This window comes from Lepisma saccharinum, chromosome 2, assembly GCF_977018435.1.
Source record: "Lepisma saccharinum chromosome 2, izLepSacc3.1, whole genome shotgun sequence".
Lineage (NCBI taxonomy): Eukaryota > Metazoa > Arthropoda > Insecta > Zygentoma > Lepismatidae > Lepisma > Lepisma saccharinum.
Genome location: NC_139230.1, coordinates 172570009 through 172587983, shown reverse-complemented (window position 1 = coordinate 172587983; position 17975 = coordinate 172570009). Strand labels below are relative to the sequence as shown.

The 17975-nt window shown below is 38.1% G+C and overlaps 1 protein-coding gene across 1 annotated transcript in view; it reads left to right on the top strand.

Moving 5' to 3' along the window:
* The window catches only part of LOC145983761 (metabotropic glutamate receptor 7-like), a 706759-nt gene that overhangs the window by 647220 nt on the left and 41564 nt on the right, over positions 1-17975 (top strand). The window contains exon 7 of the mRNA XM_083116810.1: positions 13843-13989. Coding sequence (XP_082972936.1) covers positions 13843-13989 — 147 coding nt within the window. The remainder of the gene's footprint in view (positions 1-13842; positions 13990-17975) is intronic.

Here is a 17975-nt window from a genome sequence, read left to right as displayed (position 1 = left end):
TACCAGTCACCCTGTATATATATATATATATATATATATATATATATAACCCATTAAATTAGTAATAGTTCTCTGAAAATTTATGTGACAATGATTATGTCCTTGTTGTACAAGCAAATCATATACCACCGCTGTACGTAAAAATTGAATCTAAAAATAATACTAATTGGATATTACAAACTTCCAATTTGAACTTGACATCAACAACACAATAAGAAAATTCACATATAACTTCACAAATATCATCCCACGTTGTCATTCTTCCAATACGAAATCCATAGAGCTTCCACTATCTATACATATATGTGTGTGTGGAGAGAGAGGGGGGAAGGGAAGAATATGAAGAATACGATCCAGCTCGGTGGCCGAGTACGTTACAAGGGGGTAGACTCCTGATATCTCGCTACCGATCCTTCAATTAAATTCAATTCCACGTTCGATCCCTGCATGGACACTGATGTACATACCATGATCACATCATCTGTATTTGCCAGAACATAGAAAAAAGCAGAAAAGTTTTGTTTCTATCTGTTTGGTGCTGATGAATTACGTTGGATTGCAGTCAAGAATTTGCATAGAGTATTTGGAGGAACAATGAGATGGTAATGTTGTTTATATTTGTTTGTTCCGTAATTAAATCTTGATAACACCGTAACATTTTAATTGGATTAATTGTTTACAACACAGAGTTGATTATGTAGACATTCCAACTGTAAGCACAAACCACTTCAAGCGCCTCAATTAAATCCACAATACCGCTCAAAATTGCAAATTATTTTTAGAATATGAAGCACGTTTATTCAATAGTGAATTCATACATTTACAGAATAGTTTTTTTCTTCTTCAAAATTTGATGTTGCATCCAAGGTACAAAACTTAAGTTACAGTGCTGTTGTAGATCAACACTAACTAGCCAATGGCAACAAAGGGCAGCAGGCCACAAGTGAATCGATGGCTGTTGTGATTATTAACCTCTTCCATATTTTAAATTCTTTAACGCTAATATCACGTAGCTGATTCATAATGAATAATTTTTAAATTTAACTACACTGCTTGTTTGTTTATATATACACATCATTCAACTGTTATAATATATGCCAAATATACTTAAATATGACCACATAACACAATATACTAGCCTAAAGAAAAAAGACAGAAGGAGTCTCTGAAACGTTGGTGTGTATGTACAAAAAAAGAAGCTACAGCGGTTAAAAGTCCAAGCAAGTCATCACAAGAATTATGTACAGCCAGCATTAACTATTGAAACACTTGCCCACCCAACTAAGGCAACGTGGCTGACATTTTCTGGATAAAAATTGCGTTCAAGCATTTTAAATAAATTTTAACAGATAAATATACCACATTTTATCATATACGATTTTCCAAAGTCCAGATAAGTACGAAATTGTTAAAAATCAAGTAATTGTCAGCATAAAATATAAATTTTGTATTAACTTTTAGGTAGATTCAGCCAACCAGTAAGGTCACAACTGTTGCATCTTGGCACAACAAAAGTTTGCAAGGAAAACAATAGTTCAACTTGGCATTGTGCATTAATTAATATACAGGTAGCTCTGCTTCGGTTTTTGTTCCTTAACGTTCCACGAAAAAGGTGCGTATTTCGGGGAATTATTGATCAGATGAATAGCAGTACAGTATTTTTTTAACCATACTTTGTTTACACAAATCCATTATTTTACAATTAGGAAATATAAACGTTTGCAATACATATTATGCATACTAATTAACATGAATTGTTAAATAAAAGTATCAAGTTATTAAACATTAATTAGAAAAACTATAGTTGAATAAAGTTCAGTCCTTGGGACAATATTGCTGGATCATAGTTCACTGTTCCGTAGATTGTGTGCACATGAGCACACATAAGGTTGGTATGGTGAGCCCCAGAGCTGCTTTATGCAATTACATTGTTGAAAAGCTCCCTACCTGAAGCCAATCATTCTGAGAATCGAACTCTGCTATCTCGTGCAGCAGTCAAACTCCTTACCGACTGAACCAACGAGGTCGATGAAACATTTTTGGTGGTACTTTCCCAAATTGTGGGTTATCTCTCCTAGCTTTTACTTACATAAAGTATGGTGTTTTAAGTCCACTTTATGCACAGTTAGGCTAATTGGGACTGGATCTACAGCTCAAAGTGGGATCCGAACCACTACGTGCCTAAACCGGGTATCGAACCCGGGACCCCTTGATTACAAGGCGTTGACGCTACCACACATAAAGTATGGCGAGAGATGTATGTCTATATGTGTGCATCACATGATCTCATTAGAATTCTTGTTTTAGTTGGCTTAATATGAGTTCTTGAATTCGTATCATATTTTATTCGTTATCTAACACACTGGTCAGTGGTCGTCCCATGCAGCGCCATGTCTTTGAGTCGTCTGGTGGCGATGTTTACCTCGACTAGTTCGAAGACAGAGTTTCCGTTTTAGTGCTGTTTCATTACTTTACAAACGACTTCATTCTTAACGGTGGTTTTAAATTTGTTACTGAAGTTTGTTTGAATGAAAGAAAATATCGATCCAAATACAAAATTTATGGTATCTCAGGTCCTACGTTGAATTTAGTATTATTGCGGGTAATGGCAGTTTTCACATATCAAAGCAACAATGTAAATGCTACTCAATACGATTAACGAAAGGGTAAATCTCATACGTTGGACACAATGGCGTCATGTACGCATTGTACTTTTGCTCTAGGGAGCTTTCACATCAAAATAACACGTCTTGTGTGGCATCCCCGATGGCGCAGTGGTAGAGTCGTTGCCTTGTAATCAAGGTGTCCTGGATTCGATACCCGGTGAAGACACATAGTGGTTCGGATCCCACTTTAAACTGTAGGTCCAGTCCCAATTAGCCTTACTATGCATAAAGTAGACTTAAAACTCCAAATCAATCAATTAACACGTCTTGTGAAATTGAATTTATACTCTGTCTCGGGTATCTCTAGAGCAAGCGAACGAAAACAAGTCTCTGCGCAAGTAGTGACGCGAGACGGCTCCACCAATGAACATGTGAGAGGAACGGGATTGCGTGGAGGGAGAAGCGACTGCAGTTACTTGCCTTCGCAGCAGCGTGTACTGCTTCTCTCTGCCCACTCGATCCCCCCTTCTCTGTTACTATGCGCGGCGTTGCTCCAGAGATAACTGAGACAGGGTACAGATATGACTCCTTCCTGCAAGTGGACAAAGGCTGACGAAAGGGACGCCATGAGGCTGAAAGAAAATAACGTTCGAACCAAAATAAAAAAACACACGGATACGAAATACATGCTATTTTCCGTGCGTGTCGTTCTTGTGTAACCAGGGACCATCAGTTCTACAGACAAATATTTATGTTTCGAGAAGGGCAATGCCCTTTTTTTAAGTCGTACAAAACAGCAAGCATGTAATGATGAAAATAAAACATAAAAGGTCAACGTAAATGAACCGTGTACGAAATATTGATTGGAGCCAGTGGCTGGGAGGGCACTAGGACAGCGGACAGCATGCGCATTAGAGTGTCACCCGCGGCACGCTTTTCAGTGATAATTAATTTTGAAATTTTATATCCAATTTACCTCCAAGTATTTAGTTTGATTGTACCATATCCCACATCTAAAATACAAAATACAAATACAAATGGAACACACATACCATGGCAAATGATTTTTCATTCCAATTATAATGAATACATAATACAAATATTTTACTATGCACAGTAAAATATTCTCTAATATACAAAAATAAATTTGGACTTTTGACTAACACGTCGTAACTTCAATCACAAAAATCGTTGAATTCGTTTCATTCCTTGTACTTTCCGGAGAATCTATTTACATAGGTGGGTTGTTCTTCTTCTAACAGTTACATCTGAAGGTTTGAAAAGTTATTCGTTATGGAGTAATTTGCATCAAAGGTCCCTGTTGATGAAATTCAAGGTTTTGAATCCTTTTCCGAGGAAACAGGTTTATCCGAAAATGTATATTGAAAAGAACAAACCCGACTCACAAAGATGTACGTGCCACAATAGATCTTAGTTTCATTCTTGTCCACGTGAAATCCTTAATGACTTAATACGAAGATAGCATAAATATGCCATTGCCGGAAGCAACAGATGAGAATAACTACATGGAGAACATACAGGAGAAGATGAGGACCTTATGGGATACCATTAAAACTTTGATAAACTATCAGGATGTGAACTAAATTCAGAAAGCTTTCACCGAATTGAGAGCTCAAGCAGATGAGATTTTAATGCAGCTTTCAATTTGGCTGAGGAGGAAACTCGAACAGCAAGGATATATTGCAAAACATTTCATGAAATAATGTTAGATAAATTAGCCTATCTGTCTGAAAAATAGATGCGTCGAGAATCATGTTCAATATTACAAAGCACTGTGATAAAATTTCAGTTTGTATTATTGCGTTATATTAAATATTTCCACAGTTAGGTTTACAGAGTAATAGCTCAGAATACTGTCACTATAATAAATCGATTAGAAATAGAATCAGGAGAATAAAAGTAACTTTGCAAGAATCTCACACTGGACATTGACACTTTATTTGTATGTTTGATATTCAACTCTACTTGACTAACAGCTACTGCAACATTACGGAATTTGAATATTAGTTGTTGAATATGTATATACCCAATCATAGCTAATAATAAATGAAGTTTAATTCTAAGAAACTAGTTCAGCCTGCTGTTATCTATTGCGATTCCTATTGTCTCTGTGGGTATTTTCTAATCAACATTTATGTTCTAATTTTGTTTATTTCATAATGACTTTGAGGATGTTCAAAAGGAATACATGTTTTATTTCATATGTTTGTATTCACTTTTTCCGTATCTCTCTTTGCTCTTCTACCTCTCTTGATTATTTGGATCTATGAGCATGAACCATGTAGGGTACAAAGAAACGTGTATTGCAATGTACCATACATTTTCAACCTGTCATGGTGGAATCAACACCACGAACTGGCCGGCCTAAGCCAAGTCTCCTGTCATCCAGGTGCCTATTGATCAGACGTTGGGAAAAACCCTGAGCTGTTTTTGCGTGGATGGAAAAAATCTTCCTTCAAGCACCCATCCCGGAAATTGAACTCGGATCCTTTGCAACTTCAAATGCATGGATTTTTCTTTGAATTTGAGTTGGCGTTGCTAAATGTATAAACAGTAAAATTATATACACAAAAAAATAAATCAAAATTTCGCCACAACCTCGTGAAAGAATAACTTTACATGACGTTCTCCTAACATGCAAGAAAATCTAGTGTTGAAACGATGTCCTTGCGCGACAGGTAGACATGCATCCCACATTGTTCTGCACGATCAGGAAAAATATCCATACGACGTCCTTTCCTTCGTGAATCGTTTCCCTCGAACGATTTGGAAAGTGCTTCCTGCACAGGAGAAGGAAGAGAGGAAAATGTTTACTAAGGCTGGAATGACAATTCGATAAATATTCAATTTTCTCCAGGTGGAAGAGATGGCTGCCGTTATTGTGCTTGGGGACCGTTTCAGAGGTGAGACCGTGTCAACTGCGAGGCAGGCTGCAGGAAACAGAAGAACAAAGGGAACAGCACTACCTTCCGAGTGCAGCTAAGGGACTGAAGCAAAGAAGGGGTCCTGTAAATAAGGCAAAAGGAAAGCTGTTCCAAGAAACAAGATTGTCCAATGACCAGAAATAGACACGTGGTAAAAGTGTCTGGATAAATTTCGATCATAAAACCTTCGCTACATATGATAATCAATCTCCAGAAAGAAATTATGCCAAAGAATTGCAAATTGATTTGTAGGTACTTGTTTCCATTGCTAAAGCTCTGGTGTTGGGACAAAAAAGTTATGACAATTTAGTACAGTTCTATGAGTCGCGGACATTCCGTTGACGTGGCGGGAATCAATGGGAATGGGTTTGATCCCCGATGGAGGCACACTTCAAAGTTGTTCTGATTTCGCTTTCAATTTGTGGGTCATTCTCGTCAGATCATAAAGTGGACTCAAATCAACATTCAAATTTCTACGAATCACCTAAATCTGTCATAAAATTTCCAGTTTTCATGCTTAGTGCAGATTTTGAGAATTTGAGACTAATTCTGTTAAAATTATAATTGAAAATCATCTACATACCTATAATTTTATGTATTCTATTAGTTCCTCTATCTTTCTAAGTAAATTACGATAATGGTGATAACCTCTGCGACTGTGGCAGAGAGGTTAGTGCAAATTACCACCATTCCAAGGCATGGAATTGATGTATCACTGCGTTTGCTGCATCATATGAGTCATTAATTCATCATTCATCTTCATCGCCACGTTTAACTTACAGGGATATAAATGTGACTTGCTGTACAAAAATAAAAATAAAGAATGGAAGATAAACTGAAGAAATAAATTAGACGACAAACTACAGAAATCAATGCATTACCCGAAAGCAATGCCCAGATTTATATATGTGGAGCAACTCCCCCTCCCCAACCAATATACAATTTCAATTTTAAGATTTTGGCCAAATGAGTTTTGAATACTCTTACCTCATTTTAATTATATAATTTCTTGGTCATTTTGTGGCCATTTTCAGGGCATTTTTTTGCCTTTTCCCTTTACAAATGGAGGCCCATGGTATTAGCCCCCAGACCTGCCTTAAGCCCTGGCTTTGCTACACGTTGGGCTAACTACTACTGTATTACAAAGATGAGCTAAAAATTGGAAATTTTGTACAGATACTCTAATTGATTGGTTGGATGATTCTGGGTATATTGGCTAAGGCTGGTGCCATATCGATTATCCTCAGAAAATATAATTAAATTGCATGCAGATTTCCCACAACGGTATGCACATTTGGTTATTTTACGTCCTTTCCTACATCGCGATAATTATAATGAAGGGTGATTGGACGAGATAGATGAAAGTATTAACACAACAGAACGTCATACCCTGTCGGAAACTCAAATTCCAAATCTTAGGAGAAGAAATTTTGAATGCAACGCTCAAAACATTATTCCACAGACGACTGCTTAAATATAAGAAATTTGTATCTCTTACAAAGAATTACAATTCTAAGTGATAAGTTATTGCAATTCTCCTAATATGTCTGTACAAAAATAAATATTTCAAGCGGTTAAAATACGCGTAAAAATTGTGGTCGGCCAATTTTCTTTCCATAACGTTCACCGACAAGGAATGTTTGGAAATTAAACGAACTTTTTCCTCAAATAAGTGATAAAAGGATTCCCAAGATTTCTCGTATTTTAAAATACGCCCTCTATTTCTCTGGTGACTTTGCATTGGAAAGAGCTATCATTTTTACTCATGATAGCCTAAAAGTTTTTATTTCTTTACTTATATGGTGCCAACCTCCGTGGCGGAGTGGGGTCCGGGTACCGGGTTCGAATCCTGGCATGGGTGGTCTTTGTGAGTGTTTCTTTATAATCAATTTCATCATATCATCACTCATCCTCATCTTCACGATTAGCCAAAAGTGGCAGAAAAGCGAATTAAAATAAACCAAATGAATCAATCAATATATTTACATGGCGTATTTCATGTATTTCTTTCTCTAAATGCATGAAATATTAGAACAGTTTCCTGCAAATTGTGCAATGCACACCTTATATTTATGATACAATTATCTGCCAAGAAGAAGTGCCAGATGGAATGTACATCCCATCGAGACAAACTGTTTAGCTGCACACATACGAGATGGACCGTGGCACACCGGATCATACATTTTAAAGAGTACATACAGAAAAGTATATGCATCAGCTGAAACAAAAAAAAGGATTAAACTCTGTAGCTCAAATCAAATGTTTAAGTGCGCCATCGAGAAAGATGCAAGAAGGTGCATCAAATGACGTATAAATTGATGCATTAGAGCAGAGATCGACATGGAAATATTTGCATCATTCGATGCACTTTGACGTTAGCTTTAAAATGATACAGGGAAACCCGGAGCAGGACGGGGTACGCAACTTTCAATTTAAATAAAAAATACACTATTAAATTTAAAACTATACAAAGCTAGTAGATAAACCTTTAATAACCACAATACATTGAAAAACTTTACGAATATTAAATACGTTATTATTTTTTTATAAATACAATAAACAATGCAAATTATCTCTTTGCTTTTGAGCGAGGTGTAACGAGGTACTCTGTAAAAAGTAAGTTTTATGATGCACATAATTCACAAGTTAGTACTGCCTCGTCATTACTGTCTATACCAGCACACAAATTGTGTGACCACTTTTTACATAGAACACACGACACCCAGCCTTCCGTCGAAGTAGAGTGCAGGTCTACATAGTAAAGATATACTTATCTTCCTGATCATCATCCTCACTTGACCTTAACTCTTCTTCTTCTTCTTCTTCATCAACTTCTTTCCAATTGTTCTATATTTTAGTTCTTGGGAAAGTTATTTCTTTTTTAATTTTTCCCTTCTTTCATATTCTTACTTTCCTACGCCGATCTACTCCACCTATTCTGCCCCGGGTAATGTTGTTTGTTTAAGGTAGCTAAAATCAGTACTAACTTATATTTAATAATAACTATTTATCATGATGTAGAACTAAGACTATTGGGATTTACATGCTTCAACTGTTAGATATTAGTATTAACACAATTCGGCTTTCCTGCAAAGAGATAGAGTAGAGGAGGCAAATGTGGAATATTCGGCCAAAGTGAAATACCATGATTTTTACAACTACATACGTCTGCCGTCAATCGGGGTAGTTTAGAACCATCAAACGTTGTGTACAGATGGCAGCACTGATGCATTCCACTAATGTGGAATACTGTATTCTACAATTATCCCCTACTTTCTTTTAGTTTACATTTAGCACTTTATTCAATAATGTTTTTTCTTCAAAAGCACATTAAATATTTCAAATATTCTGAGAGTTTTTTTTTTAAAAAAAAGGAATGTGTATTGTATTTGTTTGTTGAACTTTCATTTCAAAACGTGCAAAATTAAAGTAATTACAGTTAAAAACAAGAAGGGTATTCCACATTTGCCTCCTCTACTCTATTCTTTAAAATTATAAAAAAATCACAAAGAGGATGCGAAAAGCATGATCCTCGTAAACGAACGACTCTAGAATGACATTCACGACTTCCCATGATTCAACAGAACAAACTGTACAGTGTCCACAGGATGCAGCATCTACCAGAGATTTTAGGAAGGGTAAACTGATCCCTTCTGCCCCGGGTCCCCCTGTACACAGATATTGAATAATTTACCTTTTAAATGCACTTTATGCGCAGATAGTTTAATCGGGACTGAACCTGCAGTTTATAACTGGATTCGAACCACTATGTGCTTCCACTCGATATCAACCCGCAATCCCTTGTTAAGAAGGCAAAGTGTTACCACAGCGCCAACGGGGAATCTTTACAAATGATATACAAAAATGCATCAAAACTGTAAATCTGGTTCTTGCCAAAGACCAAAAAACACACTTTAGTGCATTAATGGATGCGTTTCTGGTGAATCAACTAGATTTGATGCATTTACTTTTCTGTGGTTTATGTGAACACGGAACAGACCCGTTCTGCACAAGTTGATTCTGACCCGATGATAATGCTCGAGAAAGCATTCAACTGGCCGGAATCTGGTCTAACAGAACGGGCTAGCCACGTATTCGCATCGCTTTAGAATGACTTGGAGCGTTCGGATGGACATCCTTTGCTCTTAAGAGACTTCAGGATAGTAAGGTTGTACGTACATCTGGTTTCTATAAGTGAACGTGCCACTGCAGAAAGTTACACTCTGACACTTGAAACTCTAGAGCGAACAAACGAAAACAAGTATCTGCGCAAGTAGTGACACGAGAGGGCTCAACCAATGAACTCTTGAGTGCAGCTACCATCCGTTTGCAGAAGAGCGCACTACTTTCCTCCGCGACTCGCTTTCTCCCATTCTCTTCCGTTGTGAGCGATCTTGATCCACAGATTCCAGAAACAGAGTATATTGATTGATTTCGGGTTTTAAGTCCACTTTATGCACAGTAAGGCTAATCGGGACTGGACCTACAGCATAACGACTATGTGCCTCCACGGGAATCGAACCGGGACCCAGAAACAGAGTATAAATTAAACAGATCTGCAGCAAGTGAATGCTCCAAAATTTCAGTTACGGTCCGGTCTTGTTTGCATATCTCCTTCTAAATTCTTCCCTAACCAATGTGGTCTGGTTCCGTGTGCGTAATATTTCAGCTAGTTTTATTTGTAACATCTTGTTTCAAAATTAGCAGCATTTAATTAATTCAGTTGCTCATCGGAAGCATTTCATTTATGGAATGGTTGACTTGACAAACTGATGAAATTTCCACGTAATGCAATAACATTTTAGCTCAATGAATTGCAAATTATCTTGTTTGGTAGCGCGCTGCGATAACCACTCCGCCTCGAAGGTCGGTTAATTGGTATAGTGAACCTATTGTGTTTTTTTTGGGCAAAATCACGTATCTTCTGATAGAACATTTGCAGCTTACACTGAAATACTCACCAATGGAGACACTGTTCCAATAATAATGCTAATTTGGAAGGTCTCCAAGATAATGGATATTCGGATATTCCTGATGGTGGATACATTGATATGCAAGATACTGTGTGTACAGATAACCAGGTTCATGTATAGTTGCAATCGGATATTTTATGAGGCTACTGAACAAGCATTTTCAGTAAGAAAACGGAGAAAATGAATATAGTGACATTTTTCAAGCAAATTAAGTCCAGAGAGGGAGTTTTGGCTTCTATAACCCTTTCGGTGCGCCCACGAATTCACGAGTATGCGGATTATTGAGTTGATAATCAAATGTCCCTTATTTGAGGTGTATGATTGATTGATTGAATTGACTTATATTACTTCTCTTTTCTGCCTCTTATGGCTAATCGCGAAAATGAACGTGAGTGACGTCATGATGAAATTTATTAAGGGACAAACACATAGAACACAAAGTTTAGGCCGGGATTCGAACCCAGGACCCCTGGCGTCGTAGCGCGCCGTAATAACCACTCCGCCACGAAGGTCGGAGATGGGTATGAATTAGGGAACAAATTTCAAATATATTTCCGTGCGTTGAATTCAGTGAAACAGCAGTGGCACAGTCGTTGGTGAGTCTGACAAAATTTCTCCATTGTTCATCATACATTCGAAGAGCTAGCAGAACAGCCCAGGAAGATATAGAATTGTGTAGAGATCAGGATATGACGTCCTCATAAAACAGCACGCAATAACCAGTAAACAGCATGTGGAACATGCCAAAGAGGAGAGCCTGATCAACGTGTCACATCATTCTCGAGATAATAATACGCGGTCGTTGGGAAAGCATCAAAGAGTTGTCCATCTGTCAGGAGCTATCAGGGGCCTTTCCTCATCCTATTATCAACCACATGTCACATACGTTTGTATCTCTAATATGCACGCAGAACCGGCATGACATGTTGCGCTGACCTAGTACTGGAAACATTTTTCACCCTGAAACCTTTCAAACGTCGTTACGAGCTAAGCAGCAATTCCATCGCTCACGTGTCAAATTTATTTTCTCTGCTCGTTTTTCGCTCTGAAAGAATGAGACTATAAGTCATTGTCACTTCGTTAAAGAGCGCAAGAATTCGGGGGGGAAAAAAAAGTTTTCAGCAGCGGCCATGCCCATTACTCAAGTTCGCAGGGTGGGCTAAATAGCACTATAGTTTCTGCCCTTAATGGCACGGGGCATTTTCAAAAACAGACTTCGGTGCAGCGTGATTGATGAACAACATATGAGTGTGTAAAGGTATTCGAAATCCACGCTTTCGTTTGACGCTGTGCGTCATATATTTTTCTTCCCATCGATCAGTTTCACAAGATTCGGATGAAAAGTTAACAACATGGACCATATCTTTCTATTTCATTTCGGTAGTTTGGCATAGCTTTTATACCTCTTGAGCTAGTTGCGACGATGAGGATTGATGGTGAACTGATGAAACGGATGATGGAACAAACACAATGCTATATTCATGGCTTCATCAGGTTCCGAACCTGGGTGCTTGGTAGCACTTTACGCTGACCTCTTCGCCAGTGAAGTAATGTAACCACACGATGATCAATACAAAATATTCCCCCTGAAGCAAATATAATTCCTTATTTAATAAAAATCCCTTAAAAATTAATTTCTTATAAATATGCACGTATCAATGCATCAAACTCCTCTTTAATTATTCATTTGACCATCGATTAATGTAGTGCCTTAATAGGTGTCGTTGAAAATCGCATATCAGACGGTTGTGTCAGCTGGCATCCCAGGAATCGTTAATGAAAGGAAGATAAAATTTTGGTGTACAGAAGAACCATCAAATTATATTGATTGATACTTGTCAAACAAGTCAAAACACAATCAATAGAGAACAATGCAAATCACGTGACATAATATCTCTAAAATTATAATACATAGGAATATGCATGGAAAGCAAGGCATCTTGGGATGAAGTGTTAAGCTATGCGGAACATAAAAATCGAATCAACAAATGTCAAATGTATAGTACGGTTGTATAGTCACACTTCTGGGTTGTAGCGATAGCATTGGAAAACAATAGAGTTGTTATAATCTAAAAGTGTCCGTGTCACCCGAAAAGTGTAAAGTTTTGCCTGGACTTGAAAACAGCACTGACGGACTTACATTTGAAGCTATGTACTAGTGGTAATCTAATTATTTCTCAATTGACAACTCGAAGTTTCAGTTACCTGTGAGACCGATATTGTAATGTAGGATTATTATTATTATTGCTTCTCAAAACACTTACCGGACTCTAGACCGAACAGTTCAACCATTTACAATGAGGTTGATAACTTTTTTCTGCACCTTACTGTCTATTCGAATCACGTGAAGTAGCCATTAAGCACAATAAACAGAGCTTCGATTAGTTAAGCCGGCCTCAGTGGCGGAGTGATTAGCGCATCGCTCTACAACACCAGAAGTCCCAGGTTCCAATCCCAGCCTAGGCATGGGTGTCCTTTGTAAGTGTCCCTTCATCAACTTCATCATATCACCACTCATCTCCATCTTCGCGATTAGCCAAAAGTGGCAGAAAATCAATCAATTCAATTTGTTATTTCACTTTTCTAATTCATATAATTATTGCTGGTTTGATTCCATTATACCGTTACGAGCTAAGGTTCTGTTCCAGGAGACACGATTGGGGACGTTAAAATCTTAGCCGTGCCGGATTTCACCCTCTGTAATTAACGTAGCACAAATTGTATGGTAAATTGACTGAGTCTTATTTAGTAAGCACTCCAATAGAATAATAAAGGGGAGAAGGATTAGCACCATCAAGATGCAGGTACTTATCTCAGGATCGCCTGGACGCTGGAACGGTCTCTGGTACCGCTGGCTGGCCTGAGGCGTCTCGCCTCTGGACAGGCCCCAGCTTCGGCCCCGCGGCTTCCGACCGACCCTGTAGTCGATTCTCCCCGTCCGGCACTGTCGCGCTCTTGCGACCGGATCTCGATCCTTTGAGCTCTCGTTGGCTTCTCCTCCTGAGGCAGGTTGTTAACTCCATTTATAGTGATCTCGGGCGTTGGAAAATGCTTAGGATAGGTTTTCCGGGTATGGCCTGTAACGATACGCATAGATGTAATGATTTTTGCATATTTGCTTCCATGCTGCTTTGAAACAAAAGTTATAAAGCGCAAATGAGGTAACAACTTCAAATATAACGAAATCATATAATGAATTTTGTACAAATAATTTCTCAAATCTGTGCTTAATAATCGTTAACCAAATAGAAATTAATGATTTTATAGTTCCTATTTGCAGGTTGTCAGTCAGTAATCATAAACGTGTTTTATTTGCAGTGGATGCCGTGTACGCTATGGCGCATGCTGTACACAACTTGACAAGTGATGTATGTGGACAGGATCCATTGTACCTATGTGAAAAACTACAACCCGCTCCTCTAGGAATAGAATTACTTAGATATATCAGAAATGTTTCATTTGTAGGTAAGTACTGATGGTAAATCTAGTTTCTATCATGATTTTTGACATACGTATTCTCGGATATTAACTTGAACTACATAGTATATTTAAATATAGGGAATCCCTAAAGCCAGTATCTGTTTCAATGAGAAAGGGCTGTAGTTCTTATATATATATATATATATATATATATATATATATATATATATATATATATATATATATATTATGTGATTCGATCCATCAATTCATACTCATGTGTCAATGACTGAATGCAAAGATGTTTGCTACGGTCCAGTGTAACACTACATGACATGCATCAATATATTTGCATTACTTTTTGGTAATTTTATCTCACTTTTCTTCCACCCTTGGCTAATCGCTACGATGGGTGATGATTGGATGAGATTGACGATGGAACACCCGGAACAGGCTGGGGTTCGAGCCTGGGAACTTCGTAAGTCCCAAAGGAGGGTTAGGTCGGGTGACTGTGGTTCACCAATTCTTAGTTACCCATGCTTATTACTGGGCGATCTGAACTTTCATTTAGAAACTGACAAACCTGAAGTAAATAAATTCCGCGCTGCTATCTCTTCTTACAATCTAAATATTTTGAAGCTCGATCCTACCTTCCACACGGCTACATCGCATTCTTGGCTAGATGTCATCTTAACAGGAGACTGCTCTCGAATCACCAAACATGGACAAACGAGCGCCTGCGGTCTCTCGTTCCACGATCTTATTTACGTTGCTTACTCCCTCAATGTTCCGAAATCCAAGCCAAACATAATTGAATACCGCGATTTAAAGAAAATTAACCCCGCTTCACTAAACGAAGATGCTACAAGAATCCCATGGAATTCAATAAACAGCTTCACTAATATTAACGATAAGCTTAATGAATTAAATAGTCTAATCTTACACCTTTTCGACAAACATGCTCCACTAAAGAAAAAACGCGTCACGCGGCCTGCTTCCCCCTGGATGACCCACAGCATTCTCGCACTTATGGCGGAGCGCGATTCGGCTCACCGCAGGTTTAAATCTGACAAGCGCCTCAAATCTCCAAATACTTTAAATAGTTTTAATAACTACCGCGTGTTGAGAAATCGATGTAATCAGGCCGTGCGCAACGCAAAGAGGAGGCTTTCTTACGAATTATTAAATATGCAAGGCAACCCCCGAATGTTGTGGAATAACTTAAGAAATCTAGGGCTAGGAGAGAAACGTAACGTAGATCCTACTCGTGTTTCGTCCCTTGATGAATTAAATACGCATTTCTCTCTCTCTAATTCAATGAATAAGGATGCTAAAAATGTTACTATTAGAGCTATAGCAAACCACAAAACAGAAATGATAGAGTTTAATTTTAACCCAGTCTATGAGTTCCAAGTTGTAACTGCAATCGGTCGGATCAAATCTGGTTCTGAAGGAGCCGACAACCTCCCATTGCGACTAATAAAGATGATTTTACCTCATGTATTGCCATACATCACCGACATTTTTAATCTTTCTCTGCGCTCTGGTATTTTTTCAGATAAGTGGAAAATAGCACACGTTCTTCCTCTCGCCAAGACTGACCCCGCCACTTCCATTGACAATTTCCGACCTATCAGTATTCTTCCCGCGCTATCGAAAGCATTAGAATACATTGCTCACGACCAAATCAGCCGACATACAAATGAAGTTCTGGCTCCGTTTCAGTCGGGATTTAGACCTAATCACAGCACTAGCACCGCCATGACTCACATAACCGACGACGTCAGACAAGCTATGGACTGCAGACAGGCGACAGTTTTAATTTTATTGGACTACACGAAAGCATTCCAGTCACTCGACCATGATATTCTCATTTCCAAACTAAAATCATTTTTTAATTTCACCACCTCTGCAACCGACTGGGTCAAATCCTACTTAACCGGACGTAAACAAAGGGTGGTTTATGATGGCAAATGCTCGGCGCTATCTGAGATCACCTGTGGCGTTCCGCAAGGAAGTGTACTCGGCCCTTTATTATTTTCTTTATACATTAATGATCTGCCAAATATCTTAAAACACTGCCGTTATCACCTGTATGCCGATGACCTCCAGTTGTACTATTCTGCACCCCCAGTAATGTTAAGCGATGGTATTTCCAAGGTTAATGAAGATATAGAGAGGATTGTTAACTGGTCGCTAGACAATGGCATGTATATTAACCCTAACAAAACACAAGCAATTTTGATTGCTTCCGATAAACTGAAACGTTACGTAGATCTTAACATTCTGCCTTCCATTCTTGTAGATTCGACTCACATTCCATTTAACCAAACTGTTAAAGATCTGGGAATTGTATTAGACGGAAATTTATCATGGTCACATCACACAAGTTCGGCGTGTAGAAAAGCCTTCGCATCTCTGTATGCTATAAGACGCATGGGCAAGTTCCTCCCCACCTCTATCAAGGCCAAACTATGTCAGTCCCTAGTTTTATGCCATTTAGATTATTGTGACGTAGCGTATTCCGGCTTAACAGGTGAGTCAGCTAGACGTCTGCAGAGTGTTCAAAGTGCCTGCTTACGATACATTTTTAATTTAAAATATTGGGACCACCTATCACCTTATTTTCTCAAATTGGGGTGGCTACGTATGCAAGAAACACGAACGCTGCACACTCTGATTTTACTTTACAAAGTTCTCAACCTCAAGTCACCTTCCTATCTCCTCTCTCGCTTCCAATTTCTTCACGAATTTCACGATCGCGACACCAGATCACGCAGCTCCTCAGTTCTCTCTATTCCCGTCCACAGATCAAACTTCTTCTCCAACTCTTTCTCTGTATCGGCTGTAAGACTATGGAATCAGTTGCCAGAAAGCACTAGAGCAGTAAGCTCCGTCGCTTCCTTTAGCAGACGTGTTCGCCACTCTCTTCAGAGTAGTCGTTAGATCTTCCCCTGTCAAGCAGACTAAAAAGCATGTGCAAGTGAACGAATTCTTAAAATACCTTGCAGTTACTTAAATACAATTTTAAATTTTGCATTCTTTCATTCCATATTTAGTTTTTTGTGTATTATATATTTTGTATTTTGTGTGTTATATTCAGGGCTTTAAGACTTGTGTGTATGAGTATAATGTGTGTGTGTGGACCTATGTGAAATGACTTAATGTACTTTGTGTATAATATAATAATGTAAAATTTTAAATGTATGGTCGAGTGGAAGAAAAGGCTTTGTACGGCCTTAACTCCGCCATTTAAAACAAGGCATAAATAAATAAATAAATAAATAAATAAATATCAATGTGCAAGTATTCACGAACAAGTAATTAAGTGTCAACGATTTCAATTAAATGGATGGCGACTTCAGAGGTATGATGTATACGAGCAGAGAGTTAAACGAAACTGAATTGCAATTTTCAGACAAATATGTATACAACGGGCTGTGATTATGTCAACCAGTTCTTCATTTTTAGTTACAACAGGTTTGAACTTAACAAAATGTTATATTCATTTCATGTGTAAGTTTAATGTATTTATACTGGAAGACAGAATGTTGATCAGTCATTTTACAGATGCCTTTCTGTTAACACGATAAGAAAATGCTCTTTCTGCTTGATATTTAATGGAATTCGCAGATTTCACACAGAAAATATGACATTCCGAAAACGATGAAATTCCAAACTCTTATTCTAGGAGAACTAGGAAACTTGTATGCTAGGGCTCTGGACTGGCAGAATAACTTTTATGAGAGGAGGACGTGACAAGCATTTATTTCGTAAGAGTTTGTTTTCAGAATTCTTGTCAAGTGCGACATGTCTCAACGGTTAGATTAATTAATTCCCTGTGTTCTGTCACATTGCTGTTACCTGGCGTAGTATATCGTTCTATTTCGTTATACATTTCGTTGCCTAAATTTTTATGGCATTTAAAATGCTGAAAATATCCAATCATTAATTTTCTAATTCACATTTTGTGCTTGTCTTTGTATTGAATGCCTGACGCATACAGCGTGCGTTGGTTGATTTGGTGTTTT